This window comes from Lissotriton vulgaris, chromosome 2_1, assembly GCF_964263255.1.
Source record: "Lissotriton vulgaris chromosome 2_1, aLisVul1.2, whole genome shotgun sequence".
Lineage (NCBI taxonomy): Eukaryota > Metazoa > Chordata > Amphibia > Caudata > Salamandridae > Lissotriton > Lissotriton vulgaris.
In genome coordinates this window covers 151,707,034-151,734,066 of record NC_141687.1, presented here as the reverse complement: position 1 = coordinate 151,734,066, position 27,033 = coordinate 151,707,034, and the positions used below count along the sequence as shown (strand labels likewise).

At 46.2% G+C, this 27,033-nt stretch overlaps 1 protein-coding gene across 1 annotated transcript in view; it reads left to right on the top strand.

The window, feature by feature from the left end:
- The window catches only part of LAT2 (linker for activation of T cells family member 2), a 251,099-nt gene that overhangs the window by 91,592 nt on the left and 132,474 nt on the right, over positions 1-27,033 (top strand). Inside the window, exons 2-4 of the mRNA XM_086954605.1 lie at positions 8,508-8,603; positions 18,400-18,442; positions 24,464-24,507. Of these exons, the coding sequence (XP_086810731.1) occupies positions 8,508-8,603; positions 18,400-18,442; positions 24,464-24,507 (183 nt within the window). The remainder of the gene's footprint in view (positions 1-8,507; positions 8,604-18,399; positions 18,443-24,463; positions 24,508-27,033) is intronic.

Below are 27,033 nucleotides of genomic sequence, written 5' to 3'. Positions count from 1 at the left end.
AGGCCGCAAAAGCGTCCGCTATGGCCATATCCGAGTTCACCTGCCCGTTCCCTGCTAACGTGATCCGATCCACCCACCGTGCCGCTCGTTCCCTCCTGCCCAACCAGGCTAAAAGTTTTCCGGACTTGTCACCTACATCATATAGTCGGTGTAGTGTTGCCAGTGCCTGAGTGCGTGCCTCGTCCGTGACTAGTTCCCTGTAGTGTCTCTGTGTGTCTAGCAGTTTCCTGAGGCGCGCCTCTCCCTTCTGCTGATAGTATTCTGCTTCTAAAGTCAGGATGGTCACCTCTTCACTCGCTATCTTGTCCTGACGTTTCCGCCGAGCATCCCCCAGCCCACTCTGAATGCGGTCTCTCAGGACTGGTTTCATAGCTTCCCATAGGGTGGCTCCGGAGTCAACAAAACCCTCATTTTCGGCCAAGTAGACCCATATATCTGCTCGCATGCCCCAAAGTATTTCCAGTGTTTGGATGTCCTATGCCGCTAATCGCCATTGCGTCGGACTCCCCCTCCTCTCGCGCCCCAGGTGTATATATAGCGGGGAGTGATCAGAGATCCCTCTCGCCTTGTATTCTGCTAGGTCTCCCGTCGAGACCTCCTGCCTGGATGTGAAGATATAATCTAATCTGGAAAAGACTTTGTGGGCCTCGAGTAAAATGAATATGCTTCTTGCTTTGGATGGAGCCATCTCCATACATCAGTGAGGCCGATAGTGTTCATTTGCCGCGCTAGGGCTGCTGTGGATCCTACTGTGCGAGGTGTCCCCGATCTATCCTGTGAGGTGCACATTACATCGTTAAAGTCTCCCCCCACTACTTGTGTCGTGTCGGCTGTGTCTAGTAGGATAGTCATGACTGCCTTCAGTGTGCGTGCCTGTAGCTTGGGCGGTGCGTATACTGATATTATCGTGTATTTACGTCTCCTCCACATTCCCTGGACTCCCGCATATGTACCCTGTGGGTCCAGCCAAGTGCGTGTAACCTTGAATGGCGTCGCTTTTTTTATGAGAATCGCGACTCCCCTGGAATCCATTGTGTAACCTGCATGTGCTAAGACAGCATATCGTCCTCGCGCTATAAATGAGCATTGATTCCCTCTAAGGTGTGTCTCCTGGAGGAGGATGATGTCAGGTGCTAGTCGTTTGAGGTAAGCGTTAACTAAACTTCTCTTAATTTTAGAGCCCAGGCCATTGACGTTCCATGTTAGCACCGTGACCCCTGTGTCACCCATGCGTGGAGTATCTAATGTACCTGCCATTGTATTGCACTGTGTCTACCCAGTGAGGGATCCCGAGGTAGGGATGTCATCAAGTGTGGGGTGGCATTTCTCTGCTGTTTGTCAACGAACTTCCCCCTCCCCCCCGCAACCCACCGAAACCCCAACATGAGGCAAAACAGGAACCAACCCCCCCCCCCCTTCACCCCCCTCCCCACCTCCCTCCCCTTCCAGCTGCGTCCCAACCTGGGACCAAACTATCCACAGGAGAAGGTCTGTCGCCCTCCCACACATCCCTCCCCACACTAGACAGTAACCAGTTCTAAGAACTCAAAAAGAAAAGAACAGTAGGGGGTGTGCTTGCTCCGTAGCGCCGAGCCGCTATCTTCCCCGATCTTTGTGCACCAATGGTCACGTATGTGAGTCTTGTGTGTCCATGGTCAGGCCTCGACCCGAGGAATCTTGTTCTAATTGGTGAATTTCTTTGACCAGCGGGTGTATCGAATCACCCAAAATTTCTTCCTCCTCTCCTCCGGATGTACGGCCCTCCGATTCCTCTATGTCTTCTCCTTCGGAGCGGATTCCATTCCTCAGGCAAGTGAACCGCGAGACCGCCACAGAATCATTGCCTGGGGACACCGATCTGCCTCCTCTCTTGTCATCCGTGCCTCGAGTTCTGTACGGTGTTGTCTTTGTCTTCTGCTGCGTCCTCCGCGTTCTCCGTCGCTGTGGTTTCGGTACCTCCCATCGTGGCCTTTTCCTTATCGACCTGTCCAGTGCATCTCGGCCTGCTGCTTCTCTACTATTTAAGATGGGGCACTCTTCGAGCCATTGCCACGCGTCTTCCGGGTGTGCAAAGAAGATGGATTTATTCTTATATAGTACCTTGAGTTTGGCGGGAAAGAGGAGCATGTACTTGATATTCAGAGACCTCAGCTTTGCCTTTACTGAGTCAAACGAGCGGCGCTGTTTTGAGACTTCCTGACTGTAGTCCGGAAAGATCATAATGGTAGCATTCTCCAAGCGGATCTCTTCTAAGTTTCTGGCTTCCCGTAGGATCAGGTCTCTGTCAGCAAAGTTCAAAAAGCGCGCTATAACTGGTCTCGGTCTCGCTCCCTCCGGTGGTTTGGCCAGAAGTGCCCTCTGCGCCCTCTCGATGATGAAGCATGGGGAGAATTGCGCAGTTGGGAAGGTAGTTTTCAGCCAGGCTAGGAGGAAGGCGGACATGTCTTTTCCCTCAATCCCTTCTCTAAAGCCTACAAAGCGAAGGTTGTTGCGCCTTGATCTGTTTTCCGCGTCGTCCACTTTCCACTGCAGTTGATGGTGGGAGGCCTGCAGTTCCGCCATGTCCTTCTTGAGTGTAGTGATCGATTCCTCGTTGTCGTTCAATCTAGATTCGGTCGCCGTTACCCTTTCGGTTAGGTTCCGAAAATCCTGCCGCAGTAGTGTCACTTCAGACCCTACCTCCCCGATTTTAGTCTCCAGGGCTGTGCGCGATGCCTGAATGTCCGTCCTGGACGCCTGGATGGCCTCAATTAGCATGGCCGTGTCATTGCGTGTGCCAGGCTGCATGGACTGGTGTTCCGCCACAGATCGCGGTGCTGCGAAGTTGTCCATGGGGCCCTGCCTCGTGGTCTTGGGCACCGGGTCTCTCTTTCCCATTGTCGCTTAGTCTGTAGGCCAGGGGTTACCTGTGGCGGTCTCTTCCCCCTACTGTGCAGAGGGGCCGCGCCGTGTGGTGCAGACAGTGGTGGTGTCCCCCGGTTACTAAGTTCTCTGTGTCTTGCTTGCGGCCTCCCAGGGGTCCCTTCCGCCTCAGCCTAGATCGCCTCCAGGTATTTCAGTTCACTAAGAAGGGCGCTGTCCTGTCCTGCAGGTCGGGCTCCGTGTTGCTGTATCACCCCCACTCTGCTCGGCAGGTTAAGCAGAAGCTCTCACCCTCGCTGGCCGGGCCCTCGCTCTCCCCGCAGGGCGCGTCCTCTGCTACGCCTCCCCCGCCAGCGTCTATCTCGTTGGGCGACTGTGTCTCTCCGCCGCCATGTTGGTAAAGGCGGGTGGTGCCAGGCAGCCTGTCTCATCTCCCCGGTGTCTGTGGGTTCGGCCCCCGCCTCCTCTGCCCTGGTCTCACCCTCGCTGTGTCTCCTCGGCGGTTTCCAGTCTCGCCGCGACCCGGGGAGGGCAGCAGTAGGGTTCCGCCGTCTCCGTCCGCCTCACACTCCGCCGGCCGCCATCTTGGGAAAGGCGGCTGGCTGTCCGCGATCGCCTCGATCCACCGCCGTCCCTCCTGCCAAGATGATCCAGTTTCTCCCGGCGGCCAGGCGGGTTGCAGAACCTCCGGCAGCTGGGCGCAGTGCAGCGGGACCACAGGCCGGGGCACTAGGAGCTCAGCGGTCCTCCGCGCATCGCGGTCGCCATCATGGCCGCCGAGTGTTCGCTGTGGTCGTCGTATCACACGGTTCCCTGGCGAAAGCAGCTGCATACCGTCCCAGCGGCACTTCTTCCAGGTACCAAGTTGTTGTGTCTTCCTTCTGGTGCCTTTTCGGGATCGCGGGGGATATTTAATGACGGATTACTGTGCAGCTCGGCCGGAGCTCTGGCAAGGCACGTCTAGTCGGCCATGCTGCTGGCCACGCCCCCCCACTTGTAACATTTCTAAACCATTGGTTAGAAGAGTAGATGAAACACCCTCAAAAACTCAATATTAATCGAAAAAGCGGTATATATTTTTCATCCGCCCCACATTGATGTTGTGGCATTTATCATTGGATGTTACAATACGTGCTCAATGCCAGCCTCATCCAGAGGCACCTCAGGTATAGAATGCAGTGTCCAGAGATTGAGGGTTACCCCCCAAAAAAGTGTAGAGAAAAACACAAATTATTAAAAAGAAGAAATGTGAAAAAGAGAAACTCACCCAAATACTTTAATAAGAGGTGAGATTCTACTATTATAAAATATAAGGGTACTTTAAATAGATCGAGTTACTGGATCTATTAGAATTTTCAAAATAATATGATATCTATATCTATATATATACATATATATTCATATATATATATATATGTATATCTATATAGATACATCTATATATGTATATATCTATATAGATAGATAGATAGATTTATATATATATATACTGAAAAAATAAAGAACAATTTTAGTTAGGCTCACGTTTTAACCATAGAAATTCAGCTGTTCTAGTTATTCTTCTGTTAAGAAGCTATAACACGTGGTCCAAAGTTACTTGACGGCACAAGTTATAGTTTCGTCAGATAAGTATAACTATAAGTATAACTATAACGGCTGGATTTCTATGGTTTTGTTTGGGCAAACGAGAACCTAACTAATGTTCCTGTAACCTGTGTTTTTTTCAGTGAATTTATATATTTTTTTTAAGTAAAGTACTATATAATTACCAAACTTTAATAAAACAACTACCACACACGGCCTTTGGGTGTGTGCAGAGGGGGTTGGCCGCAGGGCCTGGCCTTCAGGCAACCCCCTACATGCACCCAACCCCCACATTGCGCAAGTCCTTTGGCCGTGTGCGGTGAGGGTATGGTGCATGACTGGCTGAGGTTTTTTCCTATTGAGCTTCAGAGCCGCTTGGGGGAATCTGTGGATTCAGCCCCCACAACAATTATGGCCAATTTCTTGCCCATGAGGGGCCCCTCAGGGGCCCCTTCATCTGTCCTATGGGGACAAGATATCTGCATCTTGACTCCTTATCTGTTTTCACATTTTATTTTAACAAAATGGTGGCTGGAACTTTCCTTTCAGCTTCTTGTCCTAAACATTACGACAAATTCACGTCGTAGACACGTACTGAAACTAACCATAGACACACATGTCTACATATGAATTAATTTACAGAGATCGTGTATGAATATATCAATGTGAGCTTTTGTCAAGACAGTTCGTATATTTTTGCTCCCTTCTGTGGAGAGAGTGAACTCAATACATTGTTGGAGCAGTGTATGTGGCTAGAATAGACATATGTACCGATAACTCAACACATTAACAAAGTTTTAGTATTCATGGGGTGTCTCAGAGCACATATGTTAGAATGAATCAAACCCAACTAGACTTACATCAACCATCATCTCTGGTATATGAGATAGGATGGAATCAAGCTACCACCTCTATGTGACAAGTACTATGTCATTTACAAGAAGAAGAATGCGATCCATAAAGGGCTCCTGTTTATGATTGTCCTAAAGTTGCTGCTGCTAAAGTCTCCTCATACCAGCAGAAATCATCTGTACACACATCCCAGTCGACAAATCTCTCACGCAACTTTCAAAGTATGGTGTAGTCTGTTCACATGGATGTATAATCCGCCATGGATTCCGTCTGACTATATATGTTTCTGCTCATGTTACCATCAATATTACTGGACGTGGCCTCCTGTGACGATGCATAGCCTTACCTGGCTCTGACGTCAAACACATATATGTTTCTGCTCATGTCACCATCAATATTACTGGACGCGGCCTCCTGGTACGATGCATAGCCTTACCTGGCTCTGACGTCAAACACATAGATATGCTTCTGCTCATGTCACCATCAATATTACTGGACGCGGCCTCCTGTGACGAAGCACAGCCTTACCTGGCTCTGACGTCAAACACATAGATATGCTTCTGCTCATGTCACCATCAATATTACTGGACGCGGCCTCCTGTGACGAAGCACAGCCTTACCTGGCTCTGACGTCAAACACATAGATATGCTTCTGCTCATGTCACCATCAATATTACTGGACGCGGCCTCCTGTGACGAAGCACAGCCTTACCTGGCTCTGACGTCAAACACATAGATATGCTTCTGCTCATGTCACCATCAATATTACTGGACGCGGCCTCCTGTGACGATGCATAGCTTTACCTGGCTCTGACGTCAAACACATGGACATGTTTCTGCTCATGTCACCATCAATATTACTGGACGCGGCCTCCTGTGACGATGCATAGCCTTACCTGGCTCTGACGTCAAACACATAGATATGCTTCTGCTCATGTCACCATCAATATTACTGGATGTGGCCTCCTGTGACGATGCATAGCCTTACCTGGCTCTGACGTCAAACACATAGATATGCTTCTGCTCATGTCACCATCAATATTACTGGACGCGGCCTCCTGTGACGAAGCACAGCCTTACCTGGCTCTGACGTCAAACACATAGATATGCTTCTGCTCATGTCACCATCAATATTACTGGATGTGGCCTCCTGTGACGATGCATAGCCTTACCTGGCTCTGACGTCAAACACATAGATATGCTTCTGCTCATGTCACCATCAATATTACTGGACGCGGCCTCCTGTGACGAAGCACAGCCTTACCTGGCTCTGACGTCAAACACATAGATATGCTTCTGCTCATGTCACCATCAATATTACTGGACGCGGCCTCCTGTGACGATGCATAGCCTTACCTGGCTCTGACGTCAAACACATGGACATGTTTCTGCTCATGTCACCATCAATATTACTGGACGCGGCCTCCTGTGACGATGCATAGCCTTACCTGGCTCTGACGTCAAACACATAGATATGCTTCTGCTCATGTCACCATCAATATTACTGGATGTGGCCTCCTGTGACGATGCATAGCCTTACCTGGCTCTGACGTCAAACACATAGATATGCTTCTGCTCATGTCACCATCAATATTACTGGACGCGGCCTCCTGTGACGAAGCACAGCCTTACCTGGCTCTGACGTCAAACACATAGATATGCTTCTGCTCATGTCACCATCAATATTACTGGATGTGGCCTCCTGTGACGATGCATAGCCTTACCTGGCTCTGACGTCAAACACATAGATATGCTTCTGCTCATGTCACCATCAATATTACTGGACGCGGCCTCCTGTGACGAAGCACAGCCTTACCTGGCTCTGACGTCAAACACATAGATATGCTTCTGCTCATGTCACCATCAATATTACTGGACGCAGCCTCCTGTGACGATGCATAGCCTTACCTGGCTCTGACGTCAAACACATGGACATGTTTCTGCTCATGTCACCATCAATATTACTGGACGCGGCCTCCTGTGACGATGCATAGCCTTACCTGGCTCTGACGTCAAACACATAGATATGCTTCTGCTCATGTCACCATCAATATTACTGGACGCGGCCTCCTCTGACGATGCACAGCCTTCCCTGGCTCTGATGGCTCATTTTGCACTAAATAGAAAAATACAGTAGGAGACATAATCCAAAAGGCTTACAATACCCCCACAAAAAAACACCTCCTCCCAACAAAACATTACATGCTGCTCCCTGTAATGCTTTCCACGAAATTGCACAGGGGAATAACAGACAGTCCAAGATAGTAAATCAGTCAACATATCCACACAGCTCAAAGATGCTACGGCTTAGACTCCTAATCTCAGGGGAAAGGCCTAGGAGATGGCCAAGCAGTCAGTGGTCTCCAGAAGGCCTCTCTACCACTAAATTCACACACCAACATCGCATTATTGAACTTGACATGGCCTTCCAACCAGTAATGGACCATACTGAAAGCATGTTATCATACGAGCACTCCGAATATGGTCTGTAATGGAAACTGAAGAAATACTTGATGAGGCGCCCCCAGATAAACAACACCATGAGGCCAAACCAATGGCACTGCGCCCAACACGAATGCCAACAAGACATGTCCTAATAGTGTTATTCCTTTCAGGTATCTCATGTTTGGATACCACTCTAGTGCCTACCTCCCTATGACTTTGATGGTTGAGTCTGCTTTGGACCGTTTCCTCAAGCTATATATTCTTGCCATTCTAAAATTGCTGTGCAGTACTATGCGTTTACCAGGTTCACTGACAACTGTTCCCTGTAAGGAATGTTTGTTCTATTTCTGTTCTCCTATGGGTGGTGCTTTTTCTTTGTGGAGGGGTGTATCCCCTTACACCATGAGAAGCGCACACATGGTACATTTTCTGTGTATAAGGAGTGAAGGATGAACTAACCGGATGTTCTTGGGTGGGGTTCTGAATGATTGACAGTGCCTCCAGGGAGGTGGCTCAGTGGCTACCTGCACAGGAGCGACTAAAGTGAGCAGGTAGGAGTGCACAGGAAGATACCAGAGAAGAGCTAAGTAGGGGAAAGACAATTTTCCTTGGGGAAGAAACTGATCCTCGATTAACCCTACTGGAGGGCAGAACAGGCCGTCATCAAACTGAAAGCAACTAAAACTATACAGATATTAATTGTAAATCGGAATGAAAGGTGTATATTAACCTTGGAATAATGAGTGTGTGCTGTTTTATTGCAGCTAAAATAAAGGGTGAAGTTGAGCCAATATGGGCAATCGCCTCCATCTTCCTTCTTGGCGCTTTGGTGGCATTGTGTACGAAGTGCCGAAATGTCGGTAAGAACTTTTTCTTGTAATGTTTTTAAAATGGGAACCATGAAGACATCAGACCGCTGCAGATGTCTATCACGTTAAATGTTGACTGTATTTATTTTTGATTCCTTTAAGTATTACCATTGATTTTTTATTAGCCTCTACTGTGTCAAGGTAAGGAGCTCAAAGATCATCTATCAAATGTGGGAAAATGTTAATGAAATGGCGAAATAAAAGGATCTTTAAACACTATATAGGGTCAGATGCAGGTATATACCATTTACCGATTCTAAAATACCGGATTTTACCGATTCGGTATTTTAGAATGGGTAAATGGTATGTAGGTATTAATTAGGTAATTTTTACCGAATCTGTAAAATTCGGTAAATACTGATTCGGTATTAACCGAATCGGTATTCCCCAGGCCCATAGGAATGAATGGGGAATACCGGTTCGGTATATACCGAATCGGTAAGGGGGTGAAGCCCTACAAGGGCATGTATGTCTGTCACATGGCACAGGTCTAAATGCACAGATTTGCATTTACAGAGGTATTCGTTATTTACCACCAACTAATAGTTGGTGGTAAATAACGAATCCTGTAAGCACAGAAGCACTCTTCAAAGTGCTTCCTACTTTTCATTTACCGATTCGGTAAATACCGAATCGGTAAATGATGATTTGGTAAATACCGAATCGGTAAATACGGATTTGGTATTTACAGAATCGGTAAATGTGCCACCTACATAGGAAAAGCCTATTACCGGTCGGTAACGGCCGATTTCGGCCGTTACCGACCGGTAATGGCCTTCCTACATCTGGCCCTTACATCCCAAATGCCTAATACCGGTCGGTAACATCTGGCCCCAAGTACTTTTTTTTTTTTAAGTTGTAGAGGTACCCAAGAATGTGAATGAGCTAATACTATGTGAGGTAAATAGTTTAAAAGAAGTGTCTACTTTGTAAAAACAAAAAATATTGAAGTCATCATTAACACAACAAAAAAGCGACTTAAGTAGTTGTACAGTAATTAGTAAGTAGTTGTGGAGAAGTGTGGCTCACTGATTAGAGCGGCAGACCCTGATGCAGAGGTCTGGCCCGGGACCAGGGTTCAATTCCCGACGCGGCAGGGTCCTGAACCCAAAAATGTCCACGGACCCGATAATTCTCGCCTCGGTGCCTATTCTAATCATGGGGTCCCACGCTGCAACTCTGGGCAATAGCTTGCTTAATCTCCACTACGGCGGCCCACCCACTGCGGGATGCCTGGCTTTCACCTTGGGGATGCCCAGTAGGGGTTATCTCACAGGGAAAAGCCAGGACGGGTTCCCAAGGCAAGCGCCTTGATGCCTTCGGGTGATACGTGCGCTATATAAGTCGGAATACATTTACATTTACACCGAGCATTCAAAACCGCACACTAAGATGATCACATGTTTGTGAAGACAGTTGTTGGGGATGCTGACCTTGTCATCGGGGGGAACGGGTAGTCTTACCAAAGTAGAGGCTGCCCCCAAAAATGGGACAAAGTGTGGGGCAAATGCTGTGCCTATCGGGGCGAATGGCTGTGGGAGGTGGGGTGGTTCGGGAGGTTTGTTTTGTCATATACTGAGGAGCTCTTGCACTCAGATGTCCATGCCTTTAGTTTCCCTGATTTTCCGTCCATGCCTATAGTTTCCCTGATTTTGTATATCGTGCCACCGAATTTGTCTCTGTTTGCTTCTTACCTGTGAATGAAGAGAGTTGCATTAACACTGTATCCACTGTATTATGCATACTTAGAAAAAAAATCCTTGTCAGGGGTAGAGTGATGTCATGCGACAACAGTAGAAGTAATAGCTATTACTCTGCATTTTCATTATTCGATATTTCTTAGTCTTCAATTTTCCTGAAAGTAAGATGCCAAGCTGGGAGGATCCTTTCCTAACCACATATACACACAGTGCTGCTCATGACTAATCTATGTTCTTCTGGTGATGACCTTTATAAAGAATAGAATACACCCAGGACTTGTTCCATTCACTTTTGGTAGGCTTGACGCCCCCAGGATAAGTTTCATCCACATCCGGTATGCTTGACACCCTGTTGATGTGTTTTATTCGCATCAGGTAGGCTTGACGCCCCAGGATAGTTTTCATCCACATCAGGTAGGCTTGACGCCCCAGGATATGTTTCATCCACTTCAGGTAGGCTTGACACCCCCAGGATATGTTTTGTCCACATCAGGTAGGCTTGACGCCCCCAGGATAGGTTTCATCCACTTCAGGTAGACTTGACACCCCCAGGATATGTTTTGTCCACATCAGGTAGGCTTGACGCCCCAGGATAGTTTTCATCCACATCAGGTAGGCTTGACGCCCCAGGATATGTTTCATCCACTTCAGGTAGGCTTGACACCCCCAGGATATGTTTTGTCCACATCAGGTAGGCTTGACGCCCCCAGGATAGGTTTCATCCACTTCAGGTAGACTTGACACCCCCAGGATATGTTTTGTCCACATCAGGTAGGCTTGACGCACCCAGGATAGGTTTCATCCACTTCAGGTGGGCTTGACGCCCCAGGATAGGTTTCATCCACTTCAGGTAGGCTTGACGCCCACAGGATATCTTTCATCCGCTTCAGGTAGGCTTGACACCCCCAGGATATGTTTCATCCACTTCAGGTAGGCTTGACGCCCCAGGATATGTTTCATCCACTTCAGGTAGGCTTGACGCCCCCAGCATAGGTTTCATCCACTTCAGGTAGGCTTGACAACCCCCAGGATATGTTTCCTCCACTTCAGGTAGGCTTGACGCCCCAGGATAGGTTTCATCCACTTCGGGTAGGCTTGACGCCCCAGGATAGGTTTCATCCACTTCAGGTGGGCTTGACGCCCCAGGATAGGTTTCATCCACTTCGGGTAGGCTTGACACCCCCAGGATATGTTTCATCCACTTCAGGTAGGCTTGACGCCCCCAGGATAGGTTTTATGCACTTCAAGTAGCCTTGACGCCCCAGGATAGGTTTCATCCACTTCAGGTGGGCTTGACGCCCCAGGATAGGTTTCATCCACTTCAGGTAGGCTTGACGCCCCAGGATAGGTTTCATCCACTTCAGGTGGGCTTGACGCCCCAGGATAGGTTTCATCCACTTCGGGTAGGCTTGACACCCCCAGGATATGTTTCATCCACTTCAGGTAGGCTTGACGCCCCAGGATAGGTTTCATCCACTTCAGGTAGGCTTGACACCCCCAGGATATGTTTCATCCACTTCAGGTAGGCTTGACGCCCCAGGATAGGTTTCATCCACTTCAGGTGGGCTTGACGCCCCAGGATAGGTTTCATCCACTTCGGGTAGGCTTGACACCCCCAGGATATGTTTCATCCACTTCAGGTAGGCTTGACGCCCCCAGGATAGGTTTTCTGCACTTCAAGTAGCCTTGACGCCCCAGGATAGGTTTCATCCACTTCAGGTAGGCTTGACACCCCCAGGATAGGTTTCATCCACTTCAGGTAGGCTTGACGCCCCAGGATAGGTTTCATCCACTTCAGGTAGGCTTGACGCCCCAGGATAGGTTTCATCCACTTCAGGTAGGCTTGACGCACCAGGATAGGCTTCATCCACTTAAGGTAGGCTTGACGCCCCCAGGATAGGTTTTATGCACTTCAAGTAGCCTTGACGCCCCAGGATAGGTTTCATCCACTTCAGGTAGGCTTGACGCCCCAGGATAGGTTTCATCCACTTCAGGTAAGCTTGACACCCCCAGGATAGGTTTCATCCACTTCAGGTAGGCTTGGATCTACTTGCTACTAACTGTACCTTTAGTGGTGAATGTTTAAGTGCTTTTCTGACTCAGTATTGGTACCATTTATCTGACCCAGTTCCTAAATAACTTGCCAGAAAACAGACGTTTTATCAAGAGAAAAGAGTGACAACAGTGACTTTCTCTGCTCCCCATCTACACTGGTGGTTTTCTGATTTTCATTTCAGTTTGTAGGGATGTCATAGCAGATGTTCTACAAATGTTTTGAGACTTGTTTAGTCGACCTTTCAGAATTCAAGTATTTCATGCATTTTAGGGTACAGACACTTACAATCAAGGTTCCCTGCCTATTGAAAACTCCCCCCCACAGCCATTGGTTTGCCCCCTAAACTTGGGGGACCTATAATCACCGGAGCTACGGGGGCTGTGTGCCTGACCCCCACCCACGCTCTAACTCCAGATGGGGTGGAGCAGCAAACACTCCCCTTCACCTAATCTACCCGCCCACATTTTAAGGTTAGGTTTAAAAAGGAGAATCACCTGATGTTGTAGGCAGATGGATAGGGGCATGGAGGATGGTCTCAAGTGCTTTATATGTAAAACAGTAGGAGCCGGGACCTTAGGAGGAGCTTAATGCTAGGTTTTCTGAATCCAAAGACACCATAGTCTTGATTCCACCTCATGCCTCTTTCTTCCACGACCCTGCACTTCCTTTCTCTTTATTTTACTCTTGTAAGTACTTATTCATCCATACTTATCCTTGGCCAAGGATTGGTAGCCAACTGGAAATGCCCCGAGACAAGAAAAGAGAAGTGACAAGTACACATTGAAGAAGGCTGTCACCACAGTTGTTTTTAGATGGGGAGAAAGGAGTGCTCTAAGAGGAGTGTTCTCCACGGAAGAAGGAACAGAATGAGGATGATGGCTATGAAGTGTTAGCAAAGGCGGCACTTAGATCCAGTAAAATTAAGGCCGCCGTCTGTCCCTCATCAACGTACTTCCGAATGATCTCAGTGGAGAGGAGCAGAGCAGATTCTGTCAAATACAGTGCGCTAAAACCAGACTAGGTGGGGTGGAGAAGATCATGTTTACCAATATGAGCTGTTAGCTGGATGTTCACCACCTTCTCTGCAATTTTTGCAAAATAGGGGAGAAGCGAGATGGGACGTAAATTGTCTAACTGGTCCATGTTGATATTCAGCTTCTTCCTCAATTGGAGGACCACCACTTCCTTCCATCTTTTAGGTACCATGCCTGAGCTAAAGGAGAGCTCTAACAGATGCCTAATACTGGGTTCAAGAGGTTCCATACTACCTTTCAGCACCCTAGGCCTAGCAGGGTCTCTGGGAGAACCCTACTTGATGTTACTGGCTATCCTCATTAGGATCGCGAGGTTAGGGATGCTAAAAGTATCCAGAATCTCTTCTCCCTTCATATCAGTAGAAGCCTCAGTCCTAGCACATCCTTCCCTTGCAGAGACCGGGAAGGTGGAGTAAATTGTCTTCCCCTTCTCTGCAAAAAACTCTGCAATCCGGTTGTAGGATTCCACTGAGCCTGCAGTCGGGGCTAAGATCTTGTCCAAGGAAGAGATCTCCTTATAGACAGTGAACAGCTCTCTGAATGAGTTTTCCGCTCCCTCAATTCTCTCCTTATAATAGGAAGCCTGCGTCTTCCTAATGTGGGAGTGGTAGAGCTTAAGGTTCACTTAATATTCAGCCTTCATCTGGGCTGAAAAATCCCTTCTCCACCTTCTTTCAAGGCGATTACAGGACGCTTTAGCCTGTCTCAGTTCGTCTCCAAACCAGGGGGCGGATTTAGCTTGTCTTTTGGAAGCCTTAGCTGCCCAGGGTGCGCAGATGTCGAGTGCTTCCAAAATGTGCCTGTCTAGGGCCTCACACGCCGTGTCAATTTCCTGACCGCCTGGAGGTTCCCCCTGAAGAAGGGCCGTATTAAAGTTGTCTTGCGAGAAGGTCGCCCACCTCCTGTATTTCTGCTTTTGCTCAACCCTTACTTGAGTCTTTGGAGCCGATATCCACACCTTGAAAGGGATCACATAGTGATCCGACCAAGGAACCGGCACAGGTTTCTCAATTTCAAGAGCATCCCAATTAGCAAAGATTGGATCAAGTAAATGACTCTGCCTATGCGCTCTGACTTAAGTATCACCTGGAGTGCTTCCAGTTCCTGGCAGATCCCCTGCGCTCCCGACTCAGAAGCATCATCAAAATGCAGGTTCAAATCTGCCAACACCAGTAGTTTCTCATACCGGAGTGCCGGATAGATTAGATATTCCCTCAGTTTAGACACAAACTGTGTAAAGGGACCTGGAGGTCTATAAACCAGAATCCCTTTTATCACATAGTTTTTAGAGATAGTTATCGAGAAGAAGCCCGCTTCACTGCCCGCGATTTTAGTGGGTTCAAGGGTGCACTGTATAAGGTGTTTAAAAATCATCGCAATCCCCCCATCTCTCCCTGTGGTCTGTCAACTCTACAGATACCATAACCGTTAGGGAGGGCCTCCAGAATATCAGGAGCTGAGTCCTCATTGAACCATGTTTCCGTAAGGAACAGGACATCTAGCTGGCCCTCTAAAAGCAGGTCATGAATGTCCAGTTTGTGCCTTCTCATGGAACGGCAATTGATAAGGGAGAGGCTCAAACTCAGGCCGACCTTCCTAGTTATCAACTGCGTACTTACGCTATACGCACAGTGACTGCACTTCCTGTTACTATCATCTGCCTTTATACTATGTTTGCACTCCACACCCATCACAGGGCACAAGACAAAGAGTTGCTGTAAACTATACTGAGTCTTTTCTGCAGAATCACAGTTTTCGGGTGGAACAGGGACCATACCGGTCTAAGTGTATCATGCTTAATCAGGGGCTGCCTCAGGGGTCCACCCTCAGCTCTACCCTGTTTAATCTTTATGTTGCACCAGTGGCAGACATTACTGGAAGGTACGGGGTCAAAACAGTGTCTTACGCTGATGACACGCAGCTGGTGGTGGCCTTAACATAATCAGATGAGAAGACGGCCTCCAATTTTAACTCCTGCATGCAAGAACTGGCGGTTTGGATTGGTGAGAACTGCCTTTTTATTATTATTATTATTATTTATTGAATTTGTATTGCGCACAGCTACCCGCAATGGGTTTCCCGGCGCCAGGGACAGACTAAAGAAGAAAACAAGCGATTGCTGAGAGAAAAAGAAAAACAGAACAGGAGAACTCAAAACAGAAAAGTCTTCAATTTTTTACGAAAAGCCAGAAGATTAGTTTCTGTTTATAGCGCCAGCGGGAGAGCATTCCACATCTTGGGTCCTAGATATGCGAATGAACGGCCTCCCATTTTTGCCAGTCGGATTCTTGGAATCACGAGATTACCATTGTTGGATGACCTAAGGAAGCGGCCAGGCAGGTATGGCTGGGCAAGATTGTGCAGGTAGATGGGAGCAGAACCCTGACGAATCTTAAACAGGAAGCACAAAGTTTTAAAGACCACACGATCAGAAATTTTTAACCAGTGTAGGTCACGCAGAGCTTGCATTGCGGACGTTCTCCGTGGAACATTGCGCAAAAGGTGAGCAGCTGAGTTCTGTACAACCTGGAGTTTATTGATTGTTGCTTTATCGGCTCCTAGATAAAGCACATTGCCATAGTCGATGCGGGACATCACAAGGGCCTGCACGACAGTTCTTCGAGTGGACTCAGGCAACATCCATATGATCTTCTGCAACCAGCGAAGGGTGTTGAAACAGATTGCAGCGACCTTAGTTGCCTGCTGCCTCATCGAGAGTTTATCGTCGATCAGGAAGCCGAGGTTACGGGCAACAGGCAGGGGGGTAGGCAGCGGGCCCATATCACTGGGCCAGTGTCTAGAGCCCCACAGATCTTTATGTTTGCCTAGTACGATCACCTCGGTCTTGTCTCCGTTTCCGCCTTAAACTGAACGGGAGTAAGACAGAGGTTTGGTTGTTGGTAAAGCACCATCTGTGTGGACATCGGCATTGTGGCCTCAGTCCCTGGGTCCCGCCCCGGCTCATAGTGAGCAAGTTAAGAACTTAGGGGTGTGGTTGGACCCCAAGCTCTCGTTTGAGCTTCAGACGAGGCGGGTGGCAGAAGCTTGTTTTGGTATCTTGCTTAGTTTGCGCAAGACCTTGGACATCCTGCCCACTGGAGCTAGCAAGACCATGGTCCATGCCTTAGTAACTTCAAGGTTGGACTACGGGAATGTGCTCTACCTGGGGGCCAATGTCAGCTGTGTACAGAGGCTTCAGCATATACAGAATGCAGCAGCCCGCCTGGTTCTGATGCTGCCCAGGAGAGCATCTTCAAGGAAGGCGTTAGTCACTCTCCATTGGCTCCCGATTAAGGAGCGAATCCAGTTCAAAGCTCTCTGTGTGTGCCACCGAATCTTGCAAAGGAATAGGCCAGCATATCTATATAATCTTCTGAGTCCGTATGTCCCCTCCCGCCAACTAAGATCTAGTGAGATGGGACAAGTTACTGTCCCTAGAGTCAGGACGGTAAGGATGGGCGGGTGCTCCTTTAGGTTTTTGGCAGCTCAACAGTGGAATAGACTCCCGTGGGGGCTTCGGATGGAGACATCGGAGGTGACCTTCCGTAAAAAGCTGAACACTTTCCTTTTTCCAAATGAGTAACTTCTGATGTTGCTCTCCGTTCGGGAGGGGACCTAAGTATGATATTTTTTATGTGCTTTGTGCCACAACGCGGGGACACACTAGTAAAGTGTAACCAAGCGCTTTATAAATGTCATTATCATCATCATTATATAACTTGCTTACTTTTCACGCCAAGTAGTTCCTGTAATAGCCAGGCAACTCGAACACGAAACGTATGCTCTACATAACTAACTAACTGCTGAATAATTGAATCACTGGGGGAAAGGGCATTTGTGTATTTACTGTTTCTTTTCTTTTAAGTTCGAAAGGTTTAAGTTTGGTGAGAGCTATAAAAAAAACACTATGGGCCCCATTACGATATCGGGCGGATATCGTGTTCCCCTCCGCCTGATTAGGATGGCGGAGGGGACAGCGGCGGACGGAAAGACCGTCCGCCACTTTACCGCCGCGGTCGGCTTGCGACCGCGGCAGTAATAGATTAATATGGTGGCGGTGTCCAATGGACACCGCCAGCCATATTACATTGGCAAAAAGCAGAGGCCTTTCCGCGGCGGCAATGCCGCCACGGAAAGGCATGCGGTGATTGCTGCGGGGGCCCCCTGCAGGGCCCCCAAGTTGGCGCCACTGTCTGGGGGGCACATGGGGGGTACCTGTGGTACCCCCCCACATTTGCATATGCAGAGCGGCAGGCACCGCGCGGTGCCTGCCGCTTTGCATATGCAAATGCAAAACAGCATTTTTTACATTGTGGCGGGCGGTGCAGAGTGCACCGCCCGCCACAATGCAAAAACTACAGGATGTGCCCGCCACTGTGGCGGGCACATCCTAATACTCCCCATGGGACCCCCGCCCTTATGGCGGGCGGTCCCGTTCTACGATAGGGTGGCGGGCGGACAATGTCCGCCCGTCATCCTAATGGGGCCCTATGTTAGGTTTGCTGCCTGAGCTAATAATCAATTCATCCCAGAATACACCGCCAATTATATCGAAGTTCTAGCTGCTGTGCATATTTGATTATTTAAAAAAAATTGTTTCCATAAGAATCCCAAAGTAGGATTTAAGGGAACATAATGTTTGTTATAATGGTGATGGTCTAGATTTTCTTTACATAGTAGGGACTCATCAAAACAGTAAGAGGTATATACAAGGTATTATCATAAAATGTTGTTATTCCTGAGGAATGTGTTAATTAAAGTACATAAATTTCACATTATTTCTATTGTATATGCTGTAAAATATCCTATTTGCTCTGATTGAGGCTCCAGAACATCAAGCAACATTTCTTCAAATTTTAAACTTTAAAAGAGCATATTGGGATAAGTAACACACTATGCAAAACACTACGTACAAGGGGAATTTGGGATTTTAAGTGTATTTATCTTCCTTGACTTTTTGCCAGCATCGTGATCTAAAAATATGTTTTTATCCACAGGTGAATTAAAAGAAGATTCCAGATTCCGTAAATCAAGGAGTTTGTAAGTGAATCAGTCATGAGTTCACTAAGAATGTTGGTCTCTTCTTTATGATGTTTTTTAAAAGAGGTCTTCATTTCAAGGGGTTGGATTTTGAACCATATTACTGTCACAAGTAAAACCTTTGTATAGGTTTCAATTGCTAAATTTCTGACACATTAGCAGGTGCTATAATGTAGGGTTTCATGAGCTACTGTTACTTTCTTGGTTACTGTGCGATAAGGATTTGTTGTGTTATTTCTTTACCCCTCAAAACCAGAAGCAGGGGGCCCAAATAAAACAAATAATCCTGAATCTGTGCCAGGCAGGTATGAGGGCGCAAAAACACTTTAACTTGCCTCTAGGTGCTAAAGCAGTTGACTGTTACATGAGGGAGGCCATTTAAACTGGAAAAGAGATTAGGGTGAATGGTTGTCTATAAACTGATGGTTGTGAGGCAGTGTCGAAAATTTAGTTGAAGGAAGAGGAATAAAATATCTTAATCTCAGCAAAGGGGTTGGAAATGGAGAGTGAGGAGTTAGATATATTGGACACAAATACACATATCACTCTGGTAATAGTGCCTATGGCAGCAGTAGTTACTTGCATAGTTGGTTTCTCAACTTTTCGTGAAGATGCTGAGATGTCAAAGATGTTAAGGAGGGTAAAAATGTGGGAGAGGTGGTTGTGATGAACTGGTGACAATATTGGAAATAGGTTTGAACGCGTCTATGTGGAATGTCATTGACAGATGCAAACTCTATTGAATTGAGCAGATTGCATGAGGATTGATAGCATGATTCAAAGGAACCATCAAGGTTCTAGGTGTTCACAGAAGGGAAAATGAGGTACTGGATAGTATTTGGAGGAAGAAGAGGGGCTGGCGTTTTTTTAACAAACTGTAAGTTACCACAAGCATTTCAGGTAGATATCAGACAAGAAAAAAAACATAAAAAAGAGTTGTAGGCATGTCAAGATGATTCTGAAAGAGATGGCCTTCTAGTTTGAGAGTTGATCGGTTCAAATGAAATGCTGGGTGAATTAGCTGGTATTAAGTTCAGCTCCAAATGTGAGGTGGAGGTAAAAGCGGTGAATACAGATGCGTGAGAGGAAAGAAGGTAAAAAGTAATAAGGAGCATGTTGAGTGTTGAAGGTGTTGGTTGTTCGTGCTGGAGGAGATTAAGCTGGGTTGATTTGGCATGGGGGCATGAGAAATGAAGGGATTATGTATGTATAGGACAAATACTGATTGGAGAGTTGAGTTAAGTAATGGGATTTTGGTAGATGGCAAAGGTTATAGTCATATGCAGCTGCTAGCATGTCTAGACCACTTTATCCATGTATAGGTGGTGCTTGGGCTGGACTTACTTCACTTGTGAAAGTATGCATATGCGTCTAGGAAGATCCAGGATTAAGGATAAAGAGGTTTGTGCCGAGGAGATAGTGAGAGTTGAACTCTGACTGCTGCAGAAGATCACTAAAATTCTTCAAAGTGGTGGCATAACAGAGAGGAGCCAAATCATTGTGTATCTGATTCAAGTTGCCTGGGGTTAAGTTGGGGGAGAATTTACCTTTGGATGCATGGCTCATGCTAGTTGTGGTTGAGGACTGAGAAATATTCGTTATCATGATGGTCAGGGAATAGTCAGTAGTGATGGGTCATTGGTGGAAGGAAGTGAAATATAAAGGTAGATCTGGGGAGCAAAGGTTTACCATAGGAATGGTTGTTGGAAAGGCAGTATTCATTCGGCTGCTCAGGAATTAATTATTCAAATAGCAACAGGGCAATGAATTTCAAACATGTGGGTGATGTATTTGAGGGAAACTGGAAAGGAGTCTAGGGACTGAGGTGGTGTGATAAGAGGTTACTAATAAAGCCTTATAGCCCATGGCCGAGAGCTGTACCGGTTGTTAAAGGCCCTGGACCAAAGTCATAGGCCTGTGCCGCCAGTGAGGCCCAATAACAAGGGTGAGGGTCTTTAACAACAGGTGTAGCCTGAGGCATAAAGGCAAAAAGGCTTTTAGCACATTCCACCCACTAAGAGTAGACATTTCTGAACTAAAAAGGGAGAAACATGAAGACAAACATTTGAATGTGGGAACTCTGGGCTTCTACCAGCCATTATAAGCCCGGAGCACTCCATTGTCTTCAATGGAGCTCTCAGCATATCAATGTTCTAATATAGCCTTATATATAGGGTGGCATAGTGAGCTATACTCGCCATTAAAGGCCCGCTCCAGCATTACAGCAACGGAGTGGGCTTTCAATGGCCGGTATAGCCCAATCACAGCAGGCTATAAGGTTATTAGAACATTCCGCCAGTAGAGGGCAGAATGTTCTAACAAAAAAACAGAAAGGCCTCAGTCAGTCTGAGGGGATTTAAATCCCATTGGGCTCCATGAAGCCTTTGTTCACATCAACAGCTGTGAACAGCAAACATTAGAATGTTGGAGCTCCGGCTTCTGCCAGCCATTAGAAACCCGGAGCACTCCATTGTCTTCAATGCAGCTCCCAATGAGCAGGCCAGATCTTCCTCTCCTTCATGCTAACCAGGGTAAGTGAATGAAGGTGGCATGGTCTCTGTGGAGGTCACCACAGTGTACTGGTATAAGTCTGTCCAGTGCTTAATTTGTGCTGAAGATTGTGGACAACGGCTCTCAATTAGGAAATTGGGACTTATTTTTACTCATCAGAGTTTTACCAAGAGCAACCGGGAGTCCGGTAGAAAATGGAAAAAGAAGAAGGAAGAGAAAGATAGGGAAACAGTAAAAAAGGGAGAAAGTAGTGATGCAAAATACCCTGCAAGCATAACATAATGGGAAAGGAAGCGTAAAGTGGTGGGAGAAGCAGGCATACAATCGAATAAAGACCAGGCAGTCTTGTATTCAGCATCCCTGGCATTTAGCAGCGATGGCGCAAGGCTGTTGAGAAAAAGGTTACGGACGTTCTAGTTATATTTTTAAACAATTCTTCCTTTAGTCAATGATATTGTCAGAGATATCAGTGAAAGTAAGGGGGAGAAGGTAGGACTCAAAGGGGTCTGTGATGTAGATAGTATTTTCACATAAGGTTTGGGTGTTCTACAGGCAGAATGAGAGTGCCTGTGAAGAGGACTGACTTTCTTTGCTGGATGTTAAATTGAGGGGGATGTTGAGGATGGTTATGAGGATTTGCTCACGCATATCGGTGATTGTAAAAATGCCAAGCTGTCCGATAAAGCTATCAGGCGATTTATTTTGTACCTGCAAAATGATACAATGTAAGTAAATCACTTAGGGTGATCATTCAGGCTCCCCTCGCATAAGGCCAGCAAGAATTTGCTGTGCTGGAATGTTGCAGCGCTACAGTTATCAAGAAATTGGGATCCTTGCAGATTATTCTGCAAGTATGATTTATAACTCTTACAGGCACATGCATCAAGCGATTTTGGAATCGCAAATGGTGCGAATCGCAAAAATCGGCCGTTTACGATACCAAAATCACTTATTGGGATGCATCATTCATTTCCCATTTCTCGCAATTTAAGAAATCACAAATTTTGCGATTTCTTAAATGCTATGCATGATTTATTTATTTTTGCGAATTCGCAATTTTAAAGGGAAAAATTACCATGAAGTACACCTTCATGGTAATTTGCGAAAAGTTTCAAAAATGCAAATAAATGCAGTTTTGAAACTTACATTGTACACACACACACATGTCCTTGGGACATGTGTGTGAGTAAAATGTACTTACATGACATTCCAGGGGTGTAGGGGGGGTCCTTTGGACCCCCCCCCTGCACCCTTGAAATTGCATTCTCATTTTGAGAATCCTTAATTGCGAATTCGCAAAATGGGAATGCCTTCCCATTGATTCCTATGGGCCTCTAGGCCCATAGGAATCAATGTAAAGCCTTTCCTTCTTTGCGATTCGCAATTAAGGAATCGCAAATAAGGAAAATTAGCGAATCGCAATACAATTTGCGACTTTTTGATGCATAGGAATTTGCGATTCCTAAATTGCGATTCCTTAATTGTCGCAATTTAGGAATCGCAAATTCCTACAATGATGCATGTAGCTGTAAGTTCCATGACCACATAAAACCAGTCCCAAAGATCTATCATCACCTCCCCGAAAGAGAGAAGAGAGATTACTGTTCAAAATGCTAATGATTATACACAAAAGTCTGCCTATGAAGGCACCAAAATAGCTGTTGGAATGGATTTTGTCCTACTGCCCTGCAAATAGCCTCACATTCACAGGTTACCAAGATCTCTTGATGGTGTTTAGATTTTCTAAAGATTGGTGACTGGCTCAAATGTAGCAGGCTGATGATGGGGAGGAATAGTATTCTCATGCCCCTCAGCCTCAACCTATTTTTGTGTGTTTGTAGTACTGGTTGTGTGTAAGTACACTCAATGGTACTTGTGTGGTGCAAACATAACTAGAAGGCCACACTGGCAGGAGCACCAGGAACGATGCAATTAATATGGAGGGGAAATTAGAGGTGAGTTCTAGTGTGCTGGGGTTGAATGGTGAGTAATAAAGAATACAGCTACTTTAATTATTTTGTCTGATATTGAGTGTGTTGGTGACTATTAGTCTAGCCTGCATTACTTGCTCCTTTGTGGTGATGATATGTAGGTTGTTGAGTGCTCTCTCTCTCATTTTTTTGTTGCTCTGTGGCCCACTGACTGCTTCCTTGTAGTAGTGGTTTATCATCAGGAAAGTGTAACTGGGGCTGCTCTTGCGACTTGCCAAGAAACCCGTGAATGTGAAGAGAAGGCCTCTTGCTGTTGTGCGATGCCGAAGTTTCTTCATGAGCTGGAATTGGAAAGTATGGCTGTTGGTTCCCACAGACTGCCTGTGAATTTATGAGACTTATGGTGATATTATCATATTTATTATAATGATCACCTACAATGGGAGATATTGCTGTAGTATTACTTCTCGCTTTCTCACTCTATAAACTTATGAGTACACTCTTTTGCCCTATTGCAACATAAGGAAGACATGTCAGTTCCGACCAGTCCAAACGTGAAAACAAGTCTTTCTCGTCAGTGGATAGCACCTACACAAGTCCCAATAATATCTTTCTGAAACGTGTAGTCAGGACTTTGGTCTGCTCTTGAGTCATTCTTCCCTGTTGACTGGATCCAGCAGATTTATATAGGGAGAGCCTGGTCCTGACCCCTCCCCTTCCTGACTAAGGGGCTGATTAGGATGGAGGATTTTCCGCATCCTCCGGGCCGGCGGAAGCCACCGCCGGCCTGGAGGATGCGGAAAATCCTCTGCGGACCCACCAAGACCCACCGCCACATTAGGATGGCTGGTGGGTCCTGGTTTCCGTCTGCAGCTTTTCATCCGCGATTGGCTTACAACCGCGGCGGAAAAGCACTAATATGGTGACGGTGTCTCTCAGACACCGTCAGCCAGATTAGGATGTGCTTGGAAACATGCTTTTCCGCGGCAGCTTTTCCGCCGTGGAAAAGCATGTGTAACTTCACTGTGGGGGCCCGTTGCGGGCCCCCTAGATGAAGGGGGGGATAGGGGGTGCACATGGGGGGTACCTATGGTACCCCCCTGCATTTGTATGCAGTAAGCGGCAGTCACCGCGCGGTGCCTGCCACTTTCTACATTCAAATGCAATGCGTGCATTTTTAACATTGCGGCGGGTGCAGCTTGAAGCTCCACCCGCCGCAATGTTAAAAATAGAGGAAGTGACCGCCACCCTTGCGGTCACATCCTAATCTGCACAGAGGGAACGCCGCAGCCCATGCGGACGTTCCCTCCTACTCAGGGGTCGCGGACGGACTCAAGTCCGTCCGCGATCCTAATGACCCCCTAAATGTGCACTAGGATTGGTCATTTGGGAAGAAAGTCCTGCCCTTTTTTGATCAGCGTGAACAATGATAGTGAGGAGAACCTGTGCTCACAGAGCCTGGGTATCAATAACAGAAAGATAAGAAATATAAATATAATATAAGAAATATAAGAAAGATTCACATTGTATTTTGTTTTTTACGTTTGTTTTGTTTACCCAAATGCTTATATATTTCCAGGAATACAAATGACCCCGGATTCCAGATTGTGCGCTCATTCACAAGTAAGTACTTACACGTGTTTTTAATATAAAATTGGCTTTCCTGTGTTCTGGTGACAATTTCTTGCTAAATCCCAAAACGATTTCTCACTGATTCATACAACGATTCATGAGGTTGTTCTTCTGAGAAGATTTTGAGATTTTCATCAATGACAACAATGATATATTCGTGAGTAATAACTCTTCAAATAGATGCTTGGCACTTCTGAAATCCACACAGGCAAGGCACTGGAATGGGGTTTTTCTCATAAAATGGCCCTAATCTGTTTTCTTCGGTTACATATTGCATTATATTGCAACTGTATCTATAAGGCGCTTACTACCGCTGATAAGGTGTTGAAACCCTTTACGCCGGACACCACACTGTTCCACAAGCTAAAATTAGGGGTTAATCCAGTGGTTATTTCTTGTTCTTGGTGATTGAGATAAGGCTAGAAAGCATTCCATGCTTTTACTCCATTATCTTTTAAATGAATTACATTAGTAGGCGTTAGAAGTTATCATGGGGGGGGGATATGTGAGTTAATGCTGATGGTTGGTGGGATTAAAAGGTGAGCGATATTAGATTAGGTATTGTAAGGTGCAGGAATATATCTTGTAACAATTGATTCATATCTTATTTCTGCATGTCCATGGTTCGCTTAATAAGGGTTGTCTGTTTCCTGTGAGTAGTACATCATTCCATTTGTTAGGATTGGCGAAGGCTTGCTGAATTTGTTTGAGTTTCATTTACTCCATATAAGCAGCTGTAGCCATGCATGTCTACGGCTGCTTATATGGAATAAAGCAATTTAAACCAAAGATCCTGAGAGAGTGCGTTTTTCAGAAACCTCTGTGTTCAGAGGTACCGTGTTGTGATATTGACTGGCTGCCCTGCCGTAGAAAATACGCACCGGCGCAGAAAAAATGAGCGCAGACCTTCTACCAAAGGGCTTTGGAGAATTTTATATATATATTTATATATATATATATATATAAACCTCTCCAATGTGGTCCTTGATAAAGCTGAAGAGCAATTGCTTGCATTGGGATTAAACTTCTCACCAATCCAACATTTCGATTACACCACTACTAGGGTGGATCTCTTCTGCTTTATAAGAAAACTCAAACTAAAAAAACATTTTGCTTTACAATCAGCTAAAGACCTTGATACCCAAGATGACGACATAAGAGGAAATGAACCTACGTCTTTATTGGCATCTGACACACATGTTTTCCTGGATGCTAATGATCTACTTAACTCTAATGACGATATGGAACCGAATCCTATAGATTCTACTCAAGATCGTCTTAGACAGATTCCTATTCCTCCCAAAGGAGCAGGTTTGAGCCCTTTCCACAGTAAATCAAAATTCGTACCCCTGATGCCAAAAGATGCGATTGACATTTTTCACGATTGTGTCACAAATGACATTAAGAAGCTGTACACTCATACCAACAATAAACGTTGCAAAAAGGAGACATACACCAAGATTGCCTATAACAAATTGATGAAGAAACTTGATAATAACCCTGACATAGTGATTAAGAAATCTGATAAGGGGGGCAATTTGGTGATTTGGCCTAAAAAAGACTACATCGCTGAGGCCAAACGCCAACTTGGAGACCCAGCCTGCTATGCTAAAAGTACTCAAAAGGAATATGAAAAAGCAATATCTCATTTACACAAGTCTTTGAGCCAATGGAAAAGGGAAGGTTTAATATCACCGGAAGAACATAAATACATGTATGTGAACTTTCCGATTTTAGCTTCTCTTTATCTTATTCCGAAAGTGCACAAGGCCGTGCAACCAATACCGGGCAGGCCGATTGTTTCGGCTATTGGCAGTGCAGGAGAAAAAGCTGGAGAATACATAGATTTTTTCCTACAAGACTTTGTCAAACAACTCCCCAGTTTCACTCGGGATACCAGTGACTTTATATCTAAAATATCTACACTTGTATGGGAGAATGATATGTTGCTTATTTCTCTTGACGTTGAATCGCTGTACACCAGCATAGATCATGCCAGGGGTTTATCTGCTGTACAACACTACCTTTCAAGCAGACCCATCCAATACTATGAACACAATAAGGTGATTGTAGGCCTGATAGAATGGTGCCTTTATAACAACTTTTTTTCCTTCGGAAAGGAGATTTATAAACAACTGAGAGGCGTAGCAATGGGGGCCTGCTTCTCTCCCAGCTATGCGTGCTTGCACGTTGGCTGGTGGGAGGAGCAGGTCCTCAAGGTCCGCCACAAGGCGTGGATGGATGGGCATGTAAGGTGCTTTTTATGATGTCTTCATCATCTGGAAGGGTAGCAAAGAGCAAGCGTTGTTGTTTATTGATGATATTAATGACAATTCGCTTAATCTCAATTTCACGGCACATATTGATAAATATCGCATCCAATTTTTGGATGTTGAGGTATATGTCTCCAATGGAACTTTAAACACCACCCTCCATAGAAAACAGACTGCTGGCAATGCCACATTGCATGCAACCAGTATGCATCCTAAGCACACAATCTCTGGAATCCCCTATGGG